The 24149-nt window shown below is 59.0% G+C and overlaps 2 protein-coding genes across 6 annotated transcripts; one reads left to right on the forward strand and one right to left on the reverse strand.

The window, feature by feature from the left end:
* Positions 1-627: 627 nt before the first annotated feature.
* TRMT1 (tRNA methyltransferase 1) lies at positions 628-7875 on the reverse strand. Of its 3 annotated transcripts, none has more exons than XM_075547898.1 (17): positions 7738-7875; positions 7309-7500; positions 7142-7197; positions 6517-6641; positions 6179-6366; positions 4710-4825; positions 4509-4621; positions 3777-3925; positions 3482-3568; positions 3339-3408; positions 3125-3259; positions 2953-3038; positions 2642-2750; positions 2470-2546; positions 1141-1260; positions 934-1048; positions 628-788 (listed from the first exon to the last, which is right to left on the reverse strand). In XM_075547898.1, the coding sequence occupies exons 2-17, from the start codon at positions 7479-7481 to the stop codon at positions 696-698; spliced, it is 1812 nt and encodes a 603-aa protein (XP_075404013.1). In that variant the 5' UTR covers positions 7482-7500; positions 7738-7875; the 3' UTR covers positions 628-695. The 3 variants fall into 3 exon arrangements, with proteins under 3 accessions (XP_075404013.1, XP_075404009.1, XP_075404017.1); XM_075547894.1 differs by having other exon boundaries at positions 7309-7581; positions 7738-7836; XM_075547902.1 differs by having other exon boundaries at positions 7637-7773.
* Position 7876: 1 nt separating this feature from the next.
* NACC1 (nucleus accumbens associated 1) lies at positions 7877-24144 on the forward strand. 3 transcript variants are annotated; one of them, XM_075547918.1, is made up of 7 exons: positions 7877-8014; positions 9301-9378; positions 19220-20176; positions 20261-20434; positions 20808-20913; positions 21011-21108; positions 21360-24144. In XM_075547918.1, exons 3-7 carry the CDS (start codon positions 19228-19230, stop codon positions 21635-21637), a joined length of 1605 nt encoding a protein of 534 aa, XP_075404033.1. In that variant the 5' UTR covers positions 7877-8014; positions 9301-9378; positions 19220-19227; the 3' UTR covers positions 21638-24144. The 3 variants fall into 3 exon arrangements, with proteins under 3 accessions (XP_075404033.1, XP_075404037.1, XP_075404026.1); XM_075547922.1 differs by lacking the exon at positions 7877-8014 and adding an exon at positions 8211-8288; XM_075547911.1 differs by lacking the exons at positions 7877-8014; positions 9301-9378 and adding an exon at positions 9552-9747.
* Positions 24145-24149: the final 5 nt, after the last annotated feature.

Here is a 24149-nt window from a genome sequence, read left to right on the forward strand (position 1 = left end):
TAGCTCGTGGCCAGAGTAGGGGTTCTGCCTCAGGGTTCCCCTTTAACGTTAGACCCCCATGCTCCAGTGGGCAGTCACCCGGCCTGGGCCTCTGTGCCCGCCCCCATGGGGCGCCGGGCAGGATGCACCTGCTCTGGAACGGATGCACAGGGCGCCTGGTTCCGGTCCGGCTTCCTCCACTGAAGCCCCGAGGGAACTGGGCTAAAGAAACCAGGCAGCGAGGCAGCGGCGGCGCCAGGCCACGTGGGGTTTCTTGGCGAAAATGGCTCCCCAGCCTGGAGGCCAGGAACGCACGGGTGATGGTGGAGGGGGGCCCAAAGCACACCCCCTTCCAGCACCTGCGCATGGCTGCCGCCCGGTGGTCACATCAGGAACTGCAGACGCCAGCTCTCAAAGCGCGTTGCTTGCCCCTGCTTGGTACATAAACACTTCACAGATACTTCAGGCAGAAAAAGTGCCAACGCTCCTGCCCTACAAGAAAAGGCACCATTCTGGGCAGACTACAGAACTCCCTGGGGGTGGGGGTGGGGCTCGACCAAAAAGATACAGAACAGACCCTGAACATGCAGCGGGCAGAAGAACAGGCCAACAGGCCACAGGCAGCTCCCAACACACACAAAAGACAGCTAAAGGAAAGACATCTTTTTATTGGTTCAGTCTTGGCTGGGTCCAGCAGTGGCTCCAGGCCTCCGGCCTCAGGCCTCAGGGCAGTCAGTGGGGACAGGGACACCAAGACCCGGCGGCAGGCTGTGTGAGTAGCAGCACAGGTCCCCATGTTGACAGGTGCCCTGGTGGGAGGATGGTGAATGTGAAACCCTGGCCAGGCCGGGGCCCACTTCTCCCAGTTCCACGGGCCTCCTGGCCCTGCCCAGCTCCAGAGTCTGAGGCTGCCTGGGGAGGCTGCCAACCCTGCATTGGCAAAGGGGCGCTCACCTCCTTGAACCTCTTGCAGGGAAAGTTCTTTAGCCGGGCAGCTCGCTGAGCTGGGTCCTCAGCTGGCTCCTTCCGCTTGCCCCTCTCCCCAACGGCACTGCCTGACGCCTGGCCCCTATGCAAGGAGACGTCATCAGGGGCTGAGACCTGGCTGGCCTTTGCCTGCCCCAGCCTGGCTGAGTGCCCCCCTCCACATACTCCACTTACCCTGGCCGGGCCCGTGGCCGGGGCCCCCAGTTGGCCTCGGGATTGGCCTGGAAGCGCTTGAGTCCTTGCTGGCGGGAGCTGGGGTTGGCATCTTCCCGGATGGTGAAGTTGGCCTGCAGACTGGGGGAAGAGGAGGGCAGGGGTCGGTCACTGAAGGGTCAGGACAGACTGTGAAGACTGTCTTTGCCTGTGTTCAAATGCCTTCCTGCAGTTACCAGACGCTTCCCGAGACCTGCTGTGTACCCTGGTGCTGTGTGCATAGGGCTGCTAACAAAAGGTCAGGAGCTCAAACCCACCAGCCGCTCCCAGGGGGCAAGATGAGACTTTCTAGTCCCATAAAGACTGACAGCCTGGGACACTCACAAAGTTCTATTCTGTCTGGGAGGGTCACTGTGAGGTGCAATTGGCTTGACAGCAAGGAGTTTGGGTTTCTAGTTTGGGAATCGGACACCCCAGTACAGGAGACAGCCAGGCAGCGAGAGAGATCAGGAATAAGCAAAGACAGTGTGTCCTAGCGAGTGAGCCAGGTATTTGGGGAAAACAGGGCAAAGTAAAAGGGATGTGGGGGCACTGAGAATGGGGTGCAGTGTTGGGGGGTGGGCAGAGAGGCCTCACTGACGAGACACACACATGCAGAGACCTGACAGAGGTGAGAGAGGAATGCCGGGTGAGCTGGGCAGGGCCGCTCAAGGAAGCAGGCTTAGTGAACAAGAGAAAAAGAAGGCTGGGACTGGGGCCCAGAGGGTTTAGGCTGATAAGGCAGGTGCTGTGGGCTGAGGGAGGGCTTGGGCTTTGACCCCAGATGAGGTAGGAGCCAAGGAGCCCTGGCTGGCGCACTAGTTAAGCTCTCGCTGAAGGACGGGTGGAGAAAAATGTGAGTCGGCTTCTGTTGCCCATGTGCAGCCTTGAAAACTTTAGGGGCAGTTCTACTCTGCCCTGTAGGGACGCTGTAACATGATGGAACAGAAACCGATAGATTTGGGGTGGGGTTTGTCTTTTGCTTTTTAAGAGGTGGGAAGATTTAAGGTGGGAGCCATAGAAGGAAGGGTCTGAGCAGAGGAGGCCCATGCGCAGGCTTGGGTGCTGGCAGGCGCCCTCTGGTGGCTGGAGAGGGCAGGCAACCAGGTGCTGGTCCACGTGGGGGTGGAGAAGCAGAGAGGAGAATGGAAAGGAGGGGAGGTTCTGGATCGCCATAGAAGCCGCTGGGTTAAAATAATAATAATTAAGAAGCTGCTTGGTCCCTGTGTCTGCCCACGTGTATTTCATAAGCCCATGGGTCCCCAGGCCGGGGACACCCACGCTGAGGAGGCGGAAAGCTGGGCTCCGTACCTGGGCTCCACGCTGAGGATGCGGAATGCTGGGCTGGTCTCGGACAGCCGCTCCCGTTTCACAGGACACTCCTTTTCCTGGGTGGCAGAGGTCAGGGGTCAGGGATTGCGGGGCAGGGGTGGTTTGGGCCTGGGGTACCCAGCCTTGCCCTCTTCCCGGCCCCGCCCCTCACCCAGCATCGCATGATGTCCCAGAGAACCGAGGTGGGGGCGTCGGTTTTCACTGCATTCTTACAGGCGTGGGAGAGGGAGACTCTGAAGCCGGCATGGAGGAGAGCAGACCTGGGGAAGAGAGCCCGCGAGAGGGCTGGGCTTCAGACTTGGCCTGTGGGCATGGGGGGTTGGGGGAGAGGGACAGAATGGGCCCAGGGACAGGGCTCCCTATGACCACAGAACCCCCGTACTGCCAGAGCCAGCCAAGGACACAGCTCTGGGCCTCTCCGGAGCATGCCAGGGGCCGGCAGCCTGCTCCCTGCAGCCTTACCGCAGCTGCAGGAGGCTGGGCGTGTTGCAGTGGATGGTACTGCTCAGGTGATCCAAGGTGTAGTAGAGGGGCACATCCGGGAGCTCCTGCACGGGAGTGGATGGGCATGGGTGGGCATGCAGGGGGCAGGTGCTGATGAAGGCCCCACCTTCTGCCGCAGCCCCGCCCCCACCTCAGTGATGACACTCAGGACTCCTCGGATCCGCTCGGAGGTGTGGAAGCGGCCAGGGTTGGCAGTCACCGCCTGGAGAACCCGGCTCACAAAGTCTAGGTCGTGGAGGGGCTCTGCCCATATGGGACCGCCGAGCTGTGGGCACACGGGAGTCAGGGAGGCAGAACTGCTTCGGCCAGGTCCCCAGCCCCTCGCCCTCGCCCAGCGGCCCCACCTGGTGTTTCTGCCCACAGTGCTCGCACTCGGGCGTCACCGGAGGCCCGCAAGCTGCTGAGAACTTGATCCTGCGAAGAGAAGGCAGTCGGGGCTGGCAGTCCCCGGGGAACTGCCCAGCCTTACCTGGATTACCTCACTCACCTATTCCCTGAGGCTGCAGAAGCTCTGCCAAGGCGCTGGAGGTGGAAAGCCCCACAACCCACACACTGGAACACTAGGGCCTGCTTGCTGCAGCAGAGAGGGGAAGGGAGAGGGGGGGCTGAGTTTCAGGCAAGCACATCACACCACACCACACCCTCAACTTCCCCAGCACACCCCCAGGGGCAGAACCATGACCCATCCTTCCTCGGTTTCTCCAGGCAGGGTCTCCTGTTGACTTTCAATTTCTTCCACACGCCTCCCAGGCCCCCAACCCTGACTGGGATTGCAGGCCAACCTGGCTGAGGCCTTGACCTTGGCCTGGCCCGTGAAGATCCGGACAAACACTCTCACATAGAAGTCTGCACTGACGCTGAGCAGCGGGACCAGGAAGCGCTGGTAACAGTTGGCCCGGAGGTCAAGGCTGTGCAGGATGATCCTCAGAGCCTGGTCACCAGGGGGTGGGCATTAGCAACTTGCCCCTCCCACTCCCGAGGAGCAGCACACCACGACCCCCACCCTGGGGCTAGATCCCTGGATTCCAATCACAGCCTCATCACAGCCGCCTGGCTGAGTGAGCTTTACCTCTCTGTGCCTCAGAGATGCGCCACCCCACCCCTCTGCTGGGACTCTGTTCCTGTCTCAGAGCCTTGTGGGGTACAGGGTGGGCAAAACCCCTAGGCCCTGACAGAGGAGCCAGATGGGCATGGGTGTCAGCACCCTGCAGTTGAGGCCCCAAGTCCCGGCCATGGAAGGATTTGGGGGCAGGATGTGTGGGGACCCCGGGGCTTTTCGGGCCCACCTGCTTGACTCCCCACAGTGACCCCAGGGGGGTGGTGCCATCTTTGTATCCATTTTGCAGATGGAAAAAAAACGGAGGTCCAGGAAGCTGTCACTTGTTGCTTAGAGATACCAGCAAAGCTCAGCATCAAGACCAGCTCTGAACCCAGCTCTGGAAATGATGGTTGTGTCACTCCCAGCGAGGCCTGGATCTGGCCCTGGGTTGTGGGAGATTGCGGCTGGGGCTCACCATCTCATGGCAGGCACGGCTCTTGAGCGCCATGGCCCCGTACTTGCTGTAGCATGTCTCCCCGCTGTTGCCTGCCAGCACCGCCATGTCTGTGCAGGTCACACACAGTAGTCCTGCAGGGAGGGGTGGGCAGTGAGGACCCTCCAAACAGCCCCCACCCAGCCCCAAGCTGGCTCCTTGTGGCACTGGCCCTGGATTTACCTCCTTCACTCACGGCCTGTACTGCCGCGTCCAGGAAGGGAGAGGGGCTGCCGTAGGGGTCCAGGTCAATGACGTCAAAGCGTTCTGATGGCCTCTGATGCTGGTACATCAGTATCCTGGGTGCAAGGGTGGACAAGCCTTCAGGGCAGGCCCCAGCTCCCTCCCTCCAGTGGGCCAACTTGGACAGCTCCGGTGTCCTGGCTTGGATAGGACTTTTCTGCTTCGGGGCTCAGTCTACTCCTCCATAGCAGCAATGGTTAACAGGCAACCATAGGGCAGCACAGACATGCCCAGCACTGTTTCCAGCAGATGACACATGCAAACTCACCTAACCGCTCAGTTCTCTAAACAGCTCCAGGGACTGGGGCCTTCTGTGGGTCCCTTCTCCCAGGGGCCTGCCCTGATCCCGCTGCTCAAAGTGACCAGTCCCTTCCCGCCTTCCTGCACCCTCTCTTTCGTCCATACCGCTTTTCACTTCTCGTTGACCAAACAATGGACTCACTAGTCACATTTGTTTGGTTACCTGTGTTTCCAATTAGATTCCATTGGGGTCAGGATACTTGCTCTCTAAAGCAGCGGTTCTCACCCTGTGGGTCGCCACCCCTTTGGGGATTGAATGTCCCTTTCACATGGGGTCGCCTGATTCATCTCACAGTAGCAAAATGACAGTGATGAGTAGCAACGAAAATAATGTTATGGGTGGGGGGGGGGAGTCCCCACCACATGAGGAACTGTATGAAAGGGCCATGGCGTTAGGAAGGCTGAGAACCACTGCCCTAAAGGGTCTGCTAATGAATGTTCCAGGATCTGTCATCTCTACCGCAGAGAGTGCTGGTGGGCGAGGACTGCGGTTTGAAACCACCAGCCCCGGGAGACAGAGGAGGCTTTTAACACCCATACAGATTTATGGTCTCGGAAACCCACAGAGGAAGTTCTACTCTGTCCTAAGAGGTTGCTCTGAGTCGAGTCAACTTGATGGTAGGGAGTTTGAGTTCCGACTGCACATTCTTTTTCTTGTTTATTTCCTTTAGCCCTTTCTAAATGTACAAAGCATTCTTAGTTCACAGGTTACACAAAACCCCACTGCCGCTTCACCTGCCTAAGGCCACAAGCTCCACCAGATGAAGGATGTTTCCTGCCACACACTGGGTTCTCCAGACACACCTCTCATTTGAATAATAAAAGAAATACAAGGAGTTAAGTCTGGCACGGGATGATAACGGTGTGTATCTCGGCCCCAAGGTGGAATGCTCTCAGGTGCTCCCATCATCATTTTCATCATCTTAGGAACACCCCCCAACCCCTGTAAAACTTTGCCTGGGTTTACAGATTAGACCATGGGGGCTCAGAGAGGCTACATCACTCACTCAAGGACACACAGAATATGACCGAGCCAGGTTGGGACCCTGCAAGGGGCCTGACTCTAGGGTCCACTTTCTGGGCACTAGGCTCTGCTGTCCCACACTTACCGGGCATCAGCCTGGCTGGGCTCTACCAGGTGGCCCACGTCATTCAGCTGCACGTTGTAGCGTATGAGATCCACGGCTCGGGCAGAGGCGTCATTGGCAACCACAGACCGCAGCCCTGGCACCTCTTGGGCGAAGCGTATGGAACGCAGGCCAGAGGCTGCCAGGCCCTCTAGCACCCGTAGTCCCTCCTGTTGGGTAAACAGGGAACATTCTACTCACATCAGTACCTCTTTCCTCTCGCCACACACCTTTAGTTTCTCCTCTTGGGAAGCCCGCCTTCCCCCGTTACCCACACCATGGGGTCTTGGGGGAATCCCTCCTCCTATGCTCAGGCCCACCTCACAGATCTCCCTCACGGCTGCTGTTCGAGGCTGGTCTCCCTCTTCCACTTCAGCCTTGTCCTCCTCTTGTTCCGACAAGTCCACGACCAGCTTTTGCACAACCTTCTCACCTGGCACCTTGACTGCAGGCACCAGAAGGCATGCATTAGGCCAGGGCTCCTCAAGGGCTCTTCAAACTACGGCCCGCGGACTACAAGCAGTCCACTGAGGACCTTTATCCGGCCCGCCGGGTGTTTTCGCCCCGTTTTGTTATTTTACTTCAAAATAGGGTATGTGCAGTGTGCATCGGAATTTGTTCATATTTATGTTAAAAAAAAAAAAAAACTATAGTCCGGCCCTCCACCGGTCTGAGGGACAGTGAACTGGCCCCCTATTTAAAAAGTGTTGAGGCCCCTTGCATTAGGCCATACCAACGTTTCCCCTAAGACAGCTCCCTTCACTCTTTTGCATATAGAAGACAGGGAACGGAAAATCTCCCCAACAGCCGCTGAGGAAAAGCTAATGGACTAGAGCCCAGGCCCTGCTACTAGGCTGGAGGCCTCCATAGGCAAGTGGTGGGGTAGTGAGGCAGGGAAAGCTTTGTGCGACCCCCTCCCACCGGGAGCTGGGGCCCTTCACTCACTCTGGATTCCTTTGGTCTGAAGCTGCATGCGAGCAAACTCGGTGATCACGGCACATCTGACAGGAGAGGAAGGATCAGGTCCCACCCCTCCCACCTCGCGGACCACCTTCCCATCTCACCCTCCGCTTCCTGTTCCCTGGCCAGGCTGACCCCTGACCCTTGCTCACGTCAGGTCCCGGTTGAACTCCTGCACGGGATTGTAGAAGACTTCGTTGGCACTGGGAAAGACGATCTTGGCGGCCCCTTCGGTGACTGTCGTCTCCCGGGCCGGCGGCGGGCCCTCTTCTTCGCCACAGGTCCCCGTGCCCGAACCCGGCGGCTCTTGGGGGTGCCCTTCCATCCACAGGGCTCTACAGAGACTGCGGGAGGAGCGGAGGGAGAGGCTTAGCCCCAGCAGGGTTCTCGCGCGGGGCATCCGCGGGCGCCTCTGTCCATCCAGCCTGATTAAGGGTAGAAGAGGCGGTTACGGTCCGGGGCCGGGGGTGGCCTACCCACCAGAAAGTGGAAGCAGCAGCTCGCAAGACCCAGCGGCCTCAGGGCGCTGACATCTCGTCTCCAGCCCGGGTACCTTCCCGCGCCGCCCTGGCCCTCGTTACCTTTTCTCGGAAAAGCGAGCAGGAAATGAGTTTCGGTACACGTTTCCAGGATTAGGACCTGGGCGCCGCCATGTTGGCACCGTAGGGGGCAGGTCATGTGACCACCGATAGTCCAATCAATGCTGCCGCTTACGGTGGGCGACTGGGGTCAAAAGGCACGCTGAGAATGCAGCGCGCTGAGAGGCGGGCCGACTCAATCCCGGGGGAGCCTGTGGGAGGGAAACGCGTCACCGACCCCATTTCACAGATGAGGACGTCGAGGCTCAGGACAAGGGCGGTAAGCAGAAAGATACAATACTCAGTTGCTCTTACAATGTGTCTGGTGCTGTATACATTGTTGCGGAACAGCCTGCTGGGTACCGGGAATAACCCAGCCTCCCCCCCCGCATTAGACGTCCTGGATGGGAAGCCAGCCCCACCACGTGTAAATTACGTAAATTCTTTGGACTTCACCTTCTGTGTGTTTGCCATAGGGATTCCAGATTCCAAGATCGGGCAAAGTTTAAACAGCAGCGTGCTTGGAAAGTGTGCAAGACAGCGTCTTTCCCCGAGTAAGCGCTCAGGAGGGGCTAACTGGCGGACGAACAAGGAAAATGGGTGCCCTCCCGCCTGGGATCCAGTCACAGTTGCCATGCTAGCTACTCGGTCTTCCCCTTCTCTCTGCTTGTTTCTCCATTTACAGAATGGCAGAACTCTTGAACGTTGGTCACTGAGTTGTTAACTAAAAACCCAAATCCAAAAATCGCCCACGAGGCGATTCCAATTCACCTTCCCTGCTCCCGAGTCGATTCGGACTCAGCGGCCCCGTGATAGCACAGGGTAGGTTGTAGCTCTTTACGGGAGTAGACTACTACGGTCTTTCTCCCGCTGAGCGGCTGGTGGTTTTGAACTGCTGGCCTTGCGGTTAGCAACCCAGGCAGGTGGTTTTGAACTGCTGGCCTTGCGGTTAGCAACCCAGGCAGGTGGTTTTGAACTGCTGGCCTTGCGGTTAGCAACCCAACGCGTAATCACCATGCCACCAGGACTCCTCATATCCGCCCGACGGAGCAGAGTAAAACTGCCCGCACTGGGGTGCTGAGACTAAATCTTTCTAGGAGCAGACTGCCTCATCATCTCTTCCTGGAGAGGTTGGTGGGTTTGAACCGCTAACTTTCACCGTCCCACTTGCGCCAGATGTGCAGAACAAAACCCGGGATCGCAGAACGCTAGTTTTATGGTCGCTTCTTGAGCCTAGATTTGAAGCCAGACACACCACCACTTCTCCTTTACAATCTTCAGCAGATTCCTTTTGCTCTCATCTTTTCTAGAAAGATTTGTGCGTGTGATCATTCCTAACTAAAAATGTGTCTGGAGTTGAAGCAAAGTACTGGTGGTGAGTTAGGTGCCTCTCTTTCGGTTCGACTCCTAGCGACCCTATGGGCAACGGAAGGAAACACTGCCGGCCCTCACAATCTTCCTATGTCTGACCCCATTAAGCAGAGTAGTTTGTATTAAGACTCTAGAGACAGTACCTGATTCAATAAATAGCAGCCATCGTTTTCGTTTTGTTGTTTTTTGTTTTAGGAAACCGAGGTTAGGAGAGGCAAAGCGACTTGTCCCAAGTCTCGGAACAAGAAATTGGCGGGGCCAAGATTCGAACTTGTAAGCGAAGACGTAATACTGGGAGGGACCCTTATGGGGGTAAGGGAGGAGCCTTAGCCCGGAGGAAGAGGCGCGCTCGACGCTCGGCTGGCCGTGCCTGGGGGCGGGACCAGGGAGCGGTGTGCAGGCGGGGCCGAGGGCGTCCTCCTTGGCCGGCGGCGGCGGCGCGGCCTGCGCTCGCTCGGCGCTCGGCTGGGGCGGCCTGGCCTACAATGAATGGCCGCCGCGGCTGCCGCTGCTGCTGAGGCGGAGGCCGCGGAGGCGGAAGGCCGAGGCCCCGGCGCAGGGGTGCGCGCCCCGGGCCCAGGCCCGGCCCCAGCCGCCGCTGCGGAGCCCGCCGGGAGCCCCCGGAGCGCGGCCACGGCGCAGGTGAGGGGACCCACCTTAGGCCCCGGCCCGGTCTCCGGCCGGAGGGCGGCCGAGAGCTGCGGACAGAGGGCTGCGGGCGGGCCGGGGGCCTCCTCCGCCTAAGGAGGAGCTGGGCTTGCAGCCCGCCGGGTGCTCGGGCCAGCGGCTGAGGAGTGGCTTGGTTTGTGCGGCCGGCCACGAGCGTCCATCTCGGGCTGGGCCGAGGAGGACCCTGGGGCGGCGGGATCTGATCCAGCGGGCGGGGGGGGGGGTGGTGGGCGAGGGCGAGCCAGGGCCACGGCCGGAGGGATTTGGGGGCCTGTGGAAAAGTGAGGACCAGGTCGGCTGGGGGAGGGCACGGAGGAGCTGGGTCCCTTGGCCGCCGAGCCGGGGGCAGGGCCCAGCGGGTGGGGGGTGGGGCGGGGCCTGCAGGTATGGCGGGGCGCTGGGCCCGGCGGGTGGGTCACGTTACCGCAGGGGGAGGCTGGGAGAAGCCCCGGAAGTGGGGCTGGGTGGGTGTGGGCGGCTCGGAGAGCCCAGAGCCGTTGTCTGGGGTCACCTGAGGTCGGGAGCAGGTGGGGTCGAGACCGATGGTCAGGTAGGGTGAAGGACTGGTCTGGAAGCCGGGGGAGTGGAGGGAGGCAGGGACTCTGGGCCCGGGGCACGGGGGTGGAGGGGCAGGTGCAAGGTGTGGCCAGTGTCCTGTGTCTGCTCAAAGCGAGGCCTGGGGAAAGGGGGGCTCGTCCTTCCCGCACCCTCCTCCCTCAGCCTATGGGTCCCTTGGACAGGCCTCTGCTGACTGTTCCCAGGCCCCAGCCATCGGCTGGGTGTTATGTGGGTAGCTTGGGCAGAGCCTGAACACCTAGCGCATCTTATTTACCATACTGATGGCATGGCCCACCCCACCTCATGTCTGCCAGGAGCAGTACCTGGCTATCTTAGGGACCTGGCTTTTGTCCCTGCTCTCAGTGGCCAGATCCTTGTGGCTCATAGTCTAGAGGATGGGGGCCCAGAACTCCCATCGTGGTCACCATCTTACACCCTGGCCTCCCTGAGCCCAGCTCCCAGGATGCTCTGGCCCTGAGGCAGAGGACCAAGGGAGCTGGGCAAATACAGTTTTGCTAGTTGTACTTGGGAGACTTCTGATGGATGCAGGGAAGGCGGACCTGAAAGAATGGGTCACAGATAGGCACCCACACCCCTACTACAAGTAGTCTTAAGGCTACCCAGTTTCAAAATGTTCTTTGGGAGGTGCTTAGCTTGCAAGTCTGGTGGGCGAACTCACCGGTCACTTATCTCCGGGGTGGACGAGGAAGTAGAGGTGCAGGTGTTGGTGTGGCATGGCTGCCTCGAGCCCCAAACTAGACAGTGGGCAGAGCTGGGGTGGCCCTTAGTCCAAAACCCGTATATAGCGCCCTCTCCCAGCACCCCTCTTTCCTGAACTTTCGTCCCACCCATCCAGAGAGATGAGGTCAGTGCCCTTGTGTTGTCCTGGGGTCTGGGTCACTAGAGGTACCTTTCTCATACCTGACCATACCTCCCTAATCTTCCTGCTTTCTGGGTACCAAGAGGTCAGGGGTCCAGTAGGTCATGAGAGGCCGTTACCGGAGTGAAGCTGGGCCCAGAGCTGTCTGCCCAGGAGGTCTTGTCCCTGCCCAACTTTCAGTCCCTTCTCTCTGGGCTAATTGCAAAGCTGTTTGAAGGGGTGCCCTCAAAGTGGATTTGGGATCCTGGGCACCCTGAGGCAGAAGCCACAAACTGCTAGATCTTCTGGGCTTAATGATAGGTTGTCACCCTAACTCCCTCCAAAGGCACTGTGGTTCCCTGCCCTCCCCTATCCACCGCCCCTGTCTGACCCAGCCGATTGGGATGGGGGAGGAATGTCACGGGCATCCCCAGGTAAAGTTGGGCCAGGGCTTTCTGGTACTCCTGGGACTGTGTCTAGTCACATCTGAAATACAGTATCAGCAGGAGCCACAGCGCCACAGGACTAAAGGGAACTGGCCCTGTACTCCGGCAGGTGACAGAGAAGAGGGCTTTTGGGGCCAAAGAGTGGAGGAGTTGGTGGGCCCCACTGCCCCAAAAACAATTGGAACCATTTTATCTCACAACTCTCTGCTTAGGGAGTTCTCTGTTAGGGAGCTGCTTTCAAACTGCTTGTAGTCTGGGAAGGTGACCAGCTTCATGTAGCTAGTTTCCCCAAGAGTCCCCTGTTTGTGAAGGAAGGAAGGAAGTGGATCCGTGTGAAGTGGTGGTGACCTGCAGTGGGGGAAGGGGGGATTTTAGATGAGTGGTCTGATTAAGGAAGAGCTCTGAGCCGCCATCTGAATAATAAAAGACAGCAGTCAGGGATGAATGGGGCTGGGAGGGGCTGAGGTTCTAGAGAAGTTCTGAGCCTTGTAGAACCAGTGGGGGTGGAGGACCGCACACTTACTGCTCCATTCTCACTCAGTGGTTGTCAAGAGTAACTCTTTAGGGGAGCCGACGGAAAGCCTGGTCTTCCGCCAAGCACCAGTGCAAACACTTTAGACGTCCTGTGGCGACCACAGAGACCCTTGTGCTGTTTTCTGGAAATAAGTATCTATCCTGACTTGGGGTTCCTTGGCCTCCCCATCACCTCCTGTGGAAAACTCAAACTCCTTGGCCTGCATCTGAGCTTTTTAAGAGCTGTCCCCTGCCCCCCCTATCCAGGCAGCAGGGACCCCCACCCGAGTAGTGCCCCACCCGCAAGGAGACCATTGGCTGGATAGGCCTGGCGATTGGAGAGTGGGGAGGTGTGAGGTTGGCGGGGAGCTTCCCCAGTTTACTGATGTCAGCTTTAGAGGCTTTGAGGGGGCACGGGAGCCCGCCCGCAGAGCTCTGGTGAGGCATGCTGCTGCAGGGCAGGGTCTCGCCTGTCTCCATTTCCTCTTGGATCCTCCATGCCCCTCACCCGCTCCACCTCCCTTGCTGGGTTCCAGGCTGCTCCCGGCACGCTTACACCTTTTAGCTCATTTAAGCCCACAGCCACCCCCAAAGAGTTTAGGTCACGCCTGTCTTTGGCACCATTTGACGCGCCAGGACTCAGAGGCAGCCAGTCTCAGGACCCTGTCTGCGCTGCCTTCCTCTGGGCCTGTGCTCTCATCCTGTCAGATGAAGCCGCTTTCCTCTCACATCTCGTGAGCCTCCAGGCCCACCATTCGGAACTCTGGAGGCCAGGAGGGTCACTCCCTGTGCTTGCAGTAGGTGGGGGACCGTAGGAGTGGGTGCAGGTGACCGGCAGAGGTGGTACTTGGGAGGGGCTGTGATGGGTGGCCGATCGCGTGCCCTGGGCTTCTGTGACTGGAGGACGAGGCCCGAGAGGGATTTCTGGGTCAGACAGAGGATGAGCAGACAGGACGGAGGGGAGGGAGGCCCATTCAAGGCCGCCTGCCAGCTGCGTAGCCACGAGACCGGTGGATGAGGACATGCCTCTGTGCACCTTAGTTTCTTCATCTGATAGTGGGGATCCCCACATTGCAGCGCTCTCCCCTGGGGACGGAAGATGCGTGAGCATCTGGTGGGTCCCACCCAAGGATGCTATTCAGCACCCAAGGGTGCCCAGGACAGCCCGTCCCAAAGAACCGTCCCAGACCAATGTCTGGAGTGTCGAGGTTGGGAAGCCCCTGACCTCGGGGTAAACTGAGGGGCTTGGAAGCCCCTGAATTATAACATGAAATGAGTGAGGTTCTGCATGCCCCCACCCGGCATCATGAAGGTGACCCGAGAGCTGAGCCTCCAGAGTGGGACCTCTGTCTGGGAGCAGCTGGAGGACCTCCCCGCTGGAGGCACCAGGAGCCTGACGGGAGTGGCTCATAGGGAACCTGACTCCTACAGAGGTGGCGGTGCTGGCCCTGCTGGAGGTGAGCCGGAGCTGGCTGCTGTCAGCAGCCCCATCTTTAAGTTGGGTGTGCCCTGCTGGAGAGCAAGAGTTTCTGGATGTACCAAAGGAGGGGACAGCTTGACCAAAGAGTTGAGCTTCCTAAAACAGGGTCAAATTCCTTATCCTGAACCGCCCCTTCCCAACAGGCCCAGCCTTCCAGCCCCACCAGTGCGCCCGCGCGTGTTATCCTCATCCTTCTGTCACCTTGGCCTGTACGTTTGCTGCCCCTGCCCACCCATTATATGGCTTCTGCTCCCTGTCCCCCAACCCCTGACCAGAAGGAGGGGAGCTTGGGGGCAGTGCTGCTAGCTCAGAGGGGAAGATGCTGCGGGGTGGTGAAGGCCAGCTGGCCGGGACTGCAGAGCGCGTGGGAGGCAGGGAAGCAGAGGCAGCAGGTGGAAACTGCTCATTCTTGGAGCCGGCAGTGGGAGCAGGAAGAGCTAGAGAAGAAGTAGGGGGCTGGGAGGGGGGGGGATGCTCCTGTGGAGGCAGAGGGAGCATCTAGGGGCATCCAGGCAGTGTTCTTAGAAAGGACAGGACAAGGTGTTGGCACAGTCCTGGGTGCCAGTCCTGCTCAGAGCTCTGCCTTCCCATCTGTGAAACAAGGCCAGCCTCACTGATTGTGAGCAGGTGGCCTGGACCTGCTGTGTCTCCTAGCATGGCAGGGCAGCTGATTTTGAACTTGGACAGCAGCGGGAGTAAGAAGTGGAGAAGCCCCGTTGTTGCCCTGCAGGGCCCTGGCACACAGTGGATGTCATGGGAATAAAAACAGCCTGCCACGTCTCTGCTGTGAATTAGGGAGAGAAAGGAGATTTCGGGGTACATGACTTAAACTTCACACTCAGGCCGCCAAGAGTCAGAGCCCTGGAGTTGGACATTACTTGGTTCTTCAGATACAAAAAGTTTCATAAGCTGCCTTCACAGTTGGCTGCTCCACAGACAGGGTCAGAATGGCACGGGGCCAGGCTCCCCAGCCCAGCGTCCTAGGGGCGTGCCAGCTTCCTCCCCGCTGCTCTCTGACCCTTTTCCCTCAAACGCCAAGAGGGGGCCAAGCTGGGTGGGGGTGGGTGGGCTGTGGAGTAAGTAGGCGTCTTCCCCTCGGTGGTTTCAATGTGAATGGATGGCACAAGGCTTCCCAGGAAAGGTGGGGAAACCAGAGAGGCCTCCCGGCCGGACACAAACCTCTCACCCCGGCCTCTGTGGCAGCAGAATGCTGGGCTCTCTTCCCAAAAAGAGGGCTGGACTCCTGGGAATCACTCTGGCTGCTCTCTTCATACACACACTGTTGCCTCCAAAGGCCGGGACTCCGAAGTTCAGCCTCATTCGGCCCTAAGTGGGACGGCTTTCCCTAGCAAGGCCCAGCCTGGACCCCACTGTTCTCTCACTTCCCCCCCCCTAGTGTAGTAGTACACACAAGGGGAAAAGAAGTGAGTTTGAGCCTGAAACTGTGGCCTTTTTATCCAAACGATTCTCCTTCACTGCAGAAACCTCTCCACTGCAGAAACCGCCGTTGAGCACCTACTGTGGGCCTGGCCTGGGAGGGCAGTGGTAGGGGACAGCAGTGAACAAAACAAGCCAGAAAAAACAATTGTTCCTAGTTGCCATGGCGATGCTGAGGCGCATCAGCTTAGCTCCATAGGCTTTTTAATGCCTTGTTAAGAGCATCACCAGGACTTTCTTTGAGGGTGTCTCTGGGTGGGCTGAAACTCCTGACTTTTTGGTTCGCAGCCCCGTTGGCTTGATAGTGGTGAGTGCTGAGGAGGAGGGAGGATGCTCAGGAAAGAGATATGAAGAGTTAAGGGAAGGACTTAAAGGGTGGGGGGCTATCTAGGCCCAGGCACCTCCGAGACAGGAAGTGGGACCCGCACAACATAGAGAAGACCTGGCCAGATCCTGTCTGTACTGGGCACGTGGTGGCTTTGAAGGAGTTGAGGGCAAGTGCAGGGATCTTGACGTGAGCAAAGCCGGCTGGGGTTGAGGTGTATTGAGTCAGAACCCCTATTAACCACCCTGTGGAGTTGTCTGGGGGTGTGAGTCCAGTGTGGTGGTGGGGAATTCTGGGTGGATACCCTAATGCTGAGTGAGATGGGCTAGAGGTGAGCACAGACAAGAGAAATGGACCAAGGGTTGCCAGGTGCCGGTTTTAGCCGGGTTTGCTTTCTAGAAGGGCCCTGCCTCCTCAGCTCCATTCCCCAGATCTGGGTACTAGGACACATGCCCCCTTGTGAGTGTTGGCACTCCTGTCCCTTATGGCAGGCAGCATGTTGACCTGCTGCAGGCAGGACCAGGCTATCGCAGCTGCCCTGTGCCCCAGGGCACTTCCTGCAGGCAGCACTTGGTAAATATTTGCCTAGTGACAGTTGGGAGGTCATGGAAACAGCATGCTGGGCCCTCAGGCATCTTGCCCTGAGTCCTGTCCAGGACAGAGGCCAGGACCTAGAGATCCTGGGGTATACTCTCTGTCCATTGGGGCTGGGACCCCAAAATGTGAGGCTCTGAGGCGAGATGATTCAGATACAGTTTTCTGCCCATGAGCACTTTCTATTCCCATCAGTCTTAGTGCTGTTAGAGGTGAGGGGAAGGGTGGTGGGAGAGGGCTAAGCATGGCCCCTCTGCCGTCTGAGGGCCAGAGCCCATGTGGATAAGGGCTTTGTTAGACCTGAAGGCTTAAAGCCCTGGGGAGCTGAGCTTCAAGACTCAAGGTTCTTAAGGGAGTCGAAAGACCAACTGGGGCCTAGGAGAGGACAGGGATGGGTGGCTTGGCTTGCCCATCTGTAAAGTGGGGCTGTCCCAGCATCCCCTCTGGTCTGTGTGAGTGCCTCCACAGGGCTCACTGAGCCATGTTAGTCACCCTGAGGTCAGGCTGCTACCTGTCTTTAAGATCAACCCTACCTTGGTCCGGTCACTCTACCTGTAAGTAAATGCTCCCCTGTCTCCCCCAACAGTGGGCAGGCAGGGGCTGGCTATGAGTGAGTCAGTCCCCATTCTTACAGAGGCCCTGGCCTGGGGGACCTAGGTCCGAAGGGCTCTGGTTCCACTGTGCCCCTGTTTAGCCTTTGTCTTTCCCTTGAGAGGTAAGCCAGCCAAGCTAGGGTCTAGCTAGAGTCCCTGGTGCCTAGCACCATACCTGGTGGTGGGATGGACAGCTCAGAGGGGACTGACTGGCTGATGAGTGAAAACCTGAGAAATGGGCCAGCACCCTGGAAGTGAAGCGTTACTGTCCGGGGCCTTTGTGCATGTGCCACCTCTCCTCTCAGTCGTGGGGGCTGCAAGGACAGCGGTTTGAAACCACCAGCCTCTGCAGAAGAAATATGAAGCTTTCTACTCTTGTAAAGATTTCCAGTCTAAGAAACTCACTGGGACCGATTGAACCTGCCCTATAAGGTTACTGTGAGTCAGAATCAAGTCAGTGGCAGTGAGGTTTTGTCTTTTCATGCCCCCCCCCCCCCCACAGTCCCCTGGGCACCTGGGAGAATTGTGTGTAGAGGGTGATGGGTTAGGGTTATGTGACAGTCACTTGCAAAGTGGTCATTTCCCTTCAGGGCCCTTTATTGATAGCCTCAGGCTTGCAATGGAAAAGTCCTGATGGTCAGGGGTACCCAGCTTCCCCCACCCTTCGTCGCAATCAAGATAGGATGTCGGAAATGACTCCTTTGGGTGGGGGATCTGGCAGCGTTAAGCACAAATTCCTCTTTGCTGCACCCAGACCCAGTTCCAGGAGTGATACAATAAATTAGACTTTGGACTACTGAGTACAAGGCTACTGGTTCAAGCCCACCAGCCAGTCTGGAACTGGTGAGCCTGGCTGTTCCTATAAAGATCCACCACCTCGGACACCCTATGTAGGGTTGGTGTGAGTAGGAGTCAACTGGGTTTGGTGCTGGTTCGTTTATGTAAATGTGTGAACTGGTGCTATACTATTTTAAAACATGAATTTTTATTAACTTACCTAACAGTCACCAGGTCCAAAATTCAGAAGGCCCAAAGAGTATGTGCTTCCCCAGCTCTGCCCAGAGACTCCTGGTTTAGCAGCTCTCTGTGTACATGATACCTATTGAAACCAATCTGATTCTGACCCCTAGCAACTCTTAGGACAGACTAGGACTGACTCACGGGGGTCCCCACGGCTGCCATCTTGACGGAGGTAAACGGCACACCTTTCTCCCTCGACTGGTGAGTTCAAACCTTTGACTTTCGAGGTTGGCAGCCACCAGGGTTCCTGTGCGTGAGCAGCTTCCCTAGGAGACACCACATGCCTACAGGTTGCCCACTTGCTGCCAGTGTCCGTCTGTGCTTCCATCACCAATTCATTTGAGAAAATCGTCACCTCCCCCACAAGATACCCTGCTCTCCAGGGCCTTCATTGTACCTGCCCCGGGCCCTTGGCACCCAACTGCTAATCTGCTCTCAGGACATGTCATCTAATTGGCACCAGGCGTTCCACTGTGTTTGGAGACCCGTTTTCTGTCACTGAGCAGAATGGCTGTAGTCCAGGCGGGCTGTGACAGGTCTCGGTGCTTCCTGCTTTTTGATGGCTGAGTACTACTCCAACGTGCACACCGTTGGCTTATCCACGCGTTGATTGACATCATGTGATTGTTTCCCCTTGGGGGGTGTTGTGAAGGTTGCCCTGGGTGTTTATGGACGGCATTTCCCACATGGGTGTGTGTTTTCAATTCTAAGTCTGTACCTTGCCGAGGAGTTGCTGGGTCCCCTGGCAATTCTCTTTGTCGTTTTCTGAGGGACTGTCCAGCTGTTCCCCCCACAACTGCACGGTTTTACATCCCACCCGCCGGAGACGGGCTTCCGAGTTCCCCACGCCCTCTGCCACCCTTGTTATCTGACCTTTCCATTCTAGCCGCCCTGGGAAATGAGAATGGTCTCTCCTTGTGGATCCGTGTGACAGTTCCCGAACAGGAGGTGTAGAGCCTCTTTATGTGGAGTGTCATGGTCTCGAGAGTAGTCGTTCAAGGCCCTTGGCAGTGCGATGGTTAAGCCAACCCCAAGGTTGCTGGGCCGCTGTGGACAGGTCTGATAGGGCTATGCGCCCCACTTGGTGGCACCAAGGGTTGGGTGGTCCTTCAGCAGATGGTAACTGAGGGCCGTGGGTGTACACCTTGGGTGGACGGTCACATGACCTTGACCTCCTGGCCAGTGTCCTCTTAGAACAGCCCCTGAACATCCAAACAGATCATGTCCCCGCGTGGCCTGCCTTCTGCCATGGATGCCTGGTCTGCACGGGCTGAGTTCGTGAAGTACCACTAGCCAATGGCTGTTGAGTTGATTCCCGACTCTCAGTTGCCCCACTGGGCTCCACCGAGTTCCTAGTGGTTGCTTGTTCGGAAATAGATCACCAGGCCTTGCTTCTGAGTTGCTTTTGGGTGTGTTCCAACTGCTCATCTTTTGTGCTCATTACCCGAGTACCCAGAGAGCTCAGGCTTGTTAACAGTGCTTCAAACAGAGCAGCTTGGACCAGGATGTAAGGGAGGGGCTGCACACAAGGTCCTTGCATGCCAGGTGCGGTCGGCCTGCCAGTACTTGGCAGGCAGGCCCACCTCAGCTGAAGCTGACCCCCTCCTCCCACCCCCACAGCCAGCGCCATGGCTCAGATTCTACAGATGGAGATTCCCAACTTCGGCAACAGCATCCTGGAGTGCCTCAACGAGCAGCGGCTGCAGGGCCTGTACTGTGACGTGTCGGTCGTGGTCAAGGGCCACGCCTTCAAAGCCCACCGCGCCGTGCTGGCTGCCAGCAGCTCCTACTTCCGGGACCTGTTCAACAGCAGCCGGAGCGCCGTGGTGGAGCTGCCGGCAGCCGTGCAGCCCCAGTCCTTCCAGCAGATCCTCAGCTTCTGCTACACGGGCCGCCTGAGCATGAATGTGGGCGACCAGTTCCTGCTCATGTACACTGCCGGCTTCCTGCAGATTCAGGAGATCATGGAGAAGGGCACCGAGTTCTTCCTCAAGGTGAGCTCCCCCAGCTGCGACTCACAGGGCCTGCACTCTGAGGAGGCCCCGTTGTCTGAGCCCCAGAGCCCCGTGGCACAGACGTCGAGCTGGCCGACGTGCAGCACGCCGCTGCCCCTCCTGTCTCGGGTGAAGACAGAACAGCAGGAGTCGGACTCTGTGCAGTGCACGCCAGTGGCCAAGAGGCTGTGGGACAGCAGCCAGAAGGAGGCAGGGGGCAGCAGCAATGGCAGCCGCAAGATGGCCAAGTTCTCCACGCTGGACCTGGCTGCCAGCCGACCGCCACAGGCCCCCGTGGTGACCGCCGCCCAGCCAGCTGGGGTGGCAGTGGCAGCGGTGGCCGGGACGGGGCAGCCAGCTGGGGCCGGGGCTGGCCCTGGGGCTGGGGCCGTGGTGAGTGGGCCCAGCACGTCGGAGCGGACCAGCCCGGGCACCTCGAGCGCCTACACCAGCGACAGCCCCGGCTCGTACCACAACGAGGAGGATGAGGAGGAGGACGGGGGCGAGGAGAGCATGGACGAGCAGTACCGGCAGATCTGCAACATGTACACCATGTACAGCATGATGAACGTCGGCCCTACAGGTAGGTGCCAGCCGACCCCGCCCAGCCTGCTCCACAGCCTCCCGCCCAGCACCCACACCGCCTCTCCCCACCCCTTCCCCACAGCCGAGAAGGTGGAGGCCCTCCCTGAACAGTTGACCCCTGAGTCCCGGAACCGCATCCGGGCGAGGCAAGACCTGGCGTCGCTCCCCGCCGAGCTCATCAACCAAATCGGCAACCGCTGCCACCCCAAGCTGTACGACGAGGGCGAGCCCTCTGAGAAGCTGGAGTTGGTGACAGGTGGGCGGGCGCCACGCCTGGGCAGTGGAAACCCTTGGCAGGCTTGTCGATGCCGGCGAGGTGGTGGGGCGGGGGTTGCGCTGGACCCATGTGACCATGTGAAAGAGACTGGGGGCTCAGGCCCCTGTCAGTTAGCATAATCGGCCTTTATAGTCAGCCATCATGGGGGGTGCTCCCCTCTGAGCCCACTCTGGCTTAGCAACCACTTTTCCTTGCGCATGCATGCGACCGCCAAGTTGGTAGGTGCCACGCCCATTGGTGGTGCCACGCAGTCCTTTCCTGAGTGTCTTGGTGTCAGGATGAGGCTGCACTGTCCATGGGTGAGGAGGTGGCATGTAGAGCCCCCCGGCCACTCTCTGGTTTCTTTCTGTAGGCACCAATGTGTACATCACGAGGGCACAGCTCATGAATTGCCACGTAAGCGCAGGCACGCGGCACAAGGTCCTGCTGCGGCGGCTTCTGGCCTCCTTCTTTGACCGGTGAGGCCCTTCAGGACCAGGAGGGAGTGTGGGGGGGCTGCATGTCACCCCTAGACCCCCACACAGAGCACTGACGCCCCATCCCTCCCATCCCCAGGAACACGCTGGCCAACAGCTGTGGCACCGGGATCCGCTCCTCCACCAACAACCCCAGCCGCAAACCCCTGGACAGCCGCGTCCTCCACGCCGTCAAGTGTGAGTGGGACGGGGACACCCACCCTGGGGCTCAGCCCCGCCTCAATGAGAATGCATTGAAACGTTGTGGGGAAGAGGGCTAGAGGGCTGTGGTTTGTTGGAGGTTTCTGTGGGAGAGAAAGCTCTCAAACTCGGGAAGCAGCCTTGCAAACCCAGGGCTGGCCAGCTGCTGTGGGAAAGGACACTGGGCTGCCAGCAGTGGAGGGCGCCAGGGCCCTGACTAATCACTCGCCCCCGCCCTGCCCCCACAGACTACTGCCAGAACTTTGCCCCCAACTTCAAGGAGAGCGAGATGAACGCCATCGCGGCAGACATGTGCACCAATGCCCGCCGCGTGGTGCGCAAGAGCTGGATGCCCAAGCTGAAGCTGCTCAACACCGAGGGCGACGCCTACACAAGCTTCATCAGTGACCCATGCAAGATGGAGCCGGACATGATGAGCGTGGAGCACGGCTTCGAGACGGCCAGCCACGATGGTGACGCCAGTGACGCCGGGCCCGCTGGGCCCTCAGCTGAGGCCCTGCAGTAACCCCACCGGACCCTCCCACAGAGCCGGCACACTCCCCTCCCGCCACACCGCCCACCTACCACCCTGGTCACGAGCTACTGTCTGCCCCTCCCCAGGGCCCACGGGGGTGCTGCATGCTCCCAGCCCTTCCCTCTCCCTGTCCCACCCCCATCCCCAGCCCACTGTTCCCCGCCCGGATGGGGCTGGGAGAGTGGCAGGTGGTATGAGGTTCACCTTGCCTTTACCACACCCTTGTGCACGGTCGGGGAGCCCTTCCTCCCCTCTCCTAACCCCTAGGAATGGTCCCTCAACTCACCAGGCCAGGCATTTGTGGGGAGGAGGGGACTGGCCCGGAGGGAGGTGGCATAGAAAGGGCCCCTCTCCCAGACCCTGGACCCACGGAGGCTACTAGGCCTCCACCCCACTGCGGCCCTTTGGATTCAAAGGGCCCTGGGCTCTCAGGACCCCCGGCCACCTCTTCCCAGAGCTTCCACTTTTCCAAAAGCGCCTTCCTGTCCCCTCGTCTGTCCCTGCAACTGGGGGCTGGGGTAGGCGAGGCCACAGGGCATGTCCATTTGACAACTGTGGAGACAGGCTCTGAAATCCCATGACTGGCCTCTGGTGGTGGGCCCAGGGCCCTTCTCCCATGAGATGCTCCGCCCTCTGCACAGCCCCCAGCCCACCCCAGAGCCCCAAGGAGGCAGGTCCTAAGTGAGGGGGCTCTTAGAGGCAGGTGAGGTCTCAGAGGGTAGGGCACCAGGTTTCCAGGGCTCATGGAATGAGTGAGTGTGTGTTTGTGTGTGTGTGTGTGTGTGTGTGTGTGTGTGTGTGTGTGTGTACACTCAGAAGTTCTGCTTTTAAAAACATGAAGCTCTGTAAGAGGCAGTAGGACCAGGGTTGAACTGAGGGGAGCAGGGCTGGGGCCTGCTGCCCCTCCTTCCAACCCTCCCACCCCACCCTCCAGCCAGGCCCCTAGCCCCCTTCCTCCCCCTGTACATACTTTTTAAACATTTTTCTTAGCTAATGAAATACTGAAGTATAAGATTCCTTTTATTTTTCAAACCAACGGGACTGTGTCTGATGCTACCCTTTGGTCCCTGGGGGCCAGGACAGGCAGAATGGGACCTGGAGGCAGGTGGGTGTGGGTGTGTGTGAGTGTGAGCATGCGTGTGTGTGTGAGTCTTGGGGGGTGCCTCGGCCCAATGCTGCCTGGACTCCTGGGGGTCCGACTGGCCCCCTGACTCCCACAGGGCTACAGTTGAAGGGTGGCCCTGGCCCTGGCTGAGCCCCACCCCTAGGGACCAGGGCAGGCTACCCCTCCATGTAGACAGTGGATCCACGCACCTCTAACCATTCCTTTCTGGCTGGTTCTCTCGCCAAGAGGGAGGGAGGCTATTTGATTTATCATGTGAGCATGGAGGCTGCTTCTTTTTTTTTATAACTACCCATTCCCCCACATCTGCATCACTTCCTAATTCCACTTTTATTTCTAGCTCTGCCCACACTTCCTCTCCTTTCCCTCCCCAGCTCTCACCAGCCCACTGCTCCCACTGGCCCTTCATCCTTTCTAGCAGAGGGCCAGGGATTAGAGGGGGAGGGGGGCGTCTATACTGCCCTGGACCCTGCAGCCTGTCACTTCTAACATCTGCTTGGTGCCTGTGAGGGGGTGTCAGTCACGGGGGTGGGGAGGGGGTTTGGGGGGTCAGGCTGGGGCCCTGCTGCTATTCTCTGCGTGGTCCAGCCCCAGCACCTTAGCCTCCAGCCGGCCCCTAAGTATGTGTGGAGTAGACTTGACACCCCCAGCTAAAGCACAAGCACCTTAATCACACCTCTTCTCTACCCCCTATAGGTCCCAGCCCTGACCCATACCCCCACCCCCACCCCCCAGCATCGATCCCAAAGCACAATATCCTGGTCACTTGGCAGCAGCAGTGCCCGGCTGGCCGAGGCCAAGGGGGTGCAGTGGTCGGGGCTCCAGCCAAACCACAGAAGGAAGCAGGAGTTCACAGGCACCCAGCTCCTTCCCCGCCTTAGCAGGGGGGTGGGGCAGGGGGCAGCTCTCTGGGACAGGGGCCCTTCTCTCTCCCCACCCCCTTGTCCTGGGCAGACCCCTGCCCAGCCCCTCCTGCCTTCTCCAATGGGGCCACCCTGAAGCTCCTTGAGAGCCGCAGCCCGGGGTGGCTGGCCATCCCCTGGCTTACTGGGGTAGGGGGACCGGGTAGGGGTGCAGGGGAGGAAACTCCTCACCAGGAGAGCCAAAGACAGGGTTGTGCCTTACCCAGGAGCCACCCCTGCGCCCAATCTCGGTCCCCTGCTTCCCGGCCCTGCTCTGAGCTGCATGACCCCCCCCCCCCAAAAAAAAAAAAAAAAACAACCCGGGCAGCAGGGAGGCCGACAGGCGGAGAGTCACCCACCATGGAGAAAATGGGTTCCCTCCGCTGCCCTGCCACCCTCTCGCTTCTTTCACGTGGGACAGGGGTTTGTCCTGTCCTCGTGAAGTGCCAACGCCCTGCCCCACGCCCCCTCCCTCCCT

This window comes from Tenrec ecaudatus, chromosome 1, assembly GCF_050624435.1.
Source record: "Tenrec ecaudatus isolate mTenEca1 chromosome 1, mTenEca1.hap1, whole genome shotgun sequence".
Lineage (NCBI taxonomy): Eukaryota > Metazoa > Chordata > Mammalia > Afrosoricida > Tenrecidae > Tenrec > Tenrec ecaudatus.

Coding starts and splice junctions, on each gene's coding strand:
- TRMT1 (XM_075547894.1), bottom strand. CDS start 7,556: ATGCCCCGCGCGAGAACCCTGCTGGGGCTAAGCCTCTCCCTCCGCTCC. Junction 4,826..6,178: donor CCCAGCCAGGCTGATGCCCG/GTAAGTGTGGGA, acceptor CCTTGCACCCAG/GATACTGATGTACCAGCATC. Junction 2,547..2,641: donor GGGACATCATGCGATGCTGG/GTGAGGGGCGGG, acceptor TCTGCCACCCAG/GAAAAGGAGTGTCCTGTGAA.
- NACC1 (XM_075547918.1), top strand. CDS start 19,228: ATGGCTCAGATTCTACAGATGGAGATTCCCAACTTCGGCAACAGCATC. Junction 20,177..20,260: donor GATGAACGTCGGCCCTACAG/GTAGGTGCCAGC, acceptor CCTTCCCCACAG/CCGAGAAGGTGGAGGCCCTC. Junction 21,109..21,359: donor CGTCCTCCACGCCGTCAAGT/GTGAGTGGGACG, acceptor CTGCCCCCACAG/ACTACTGCCAGAACTTTGCC.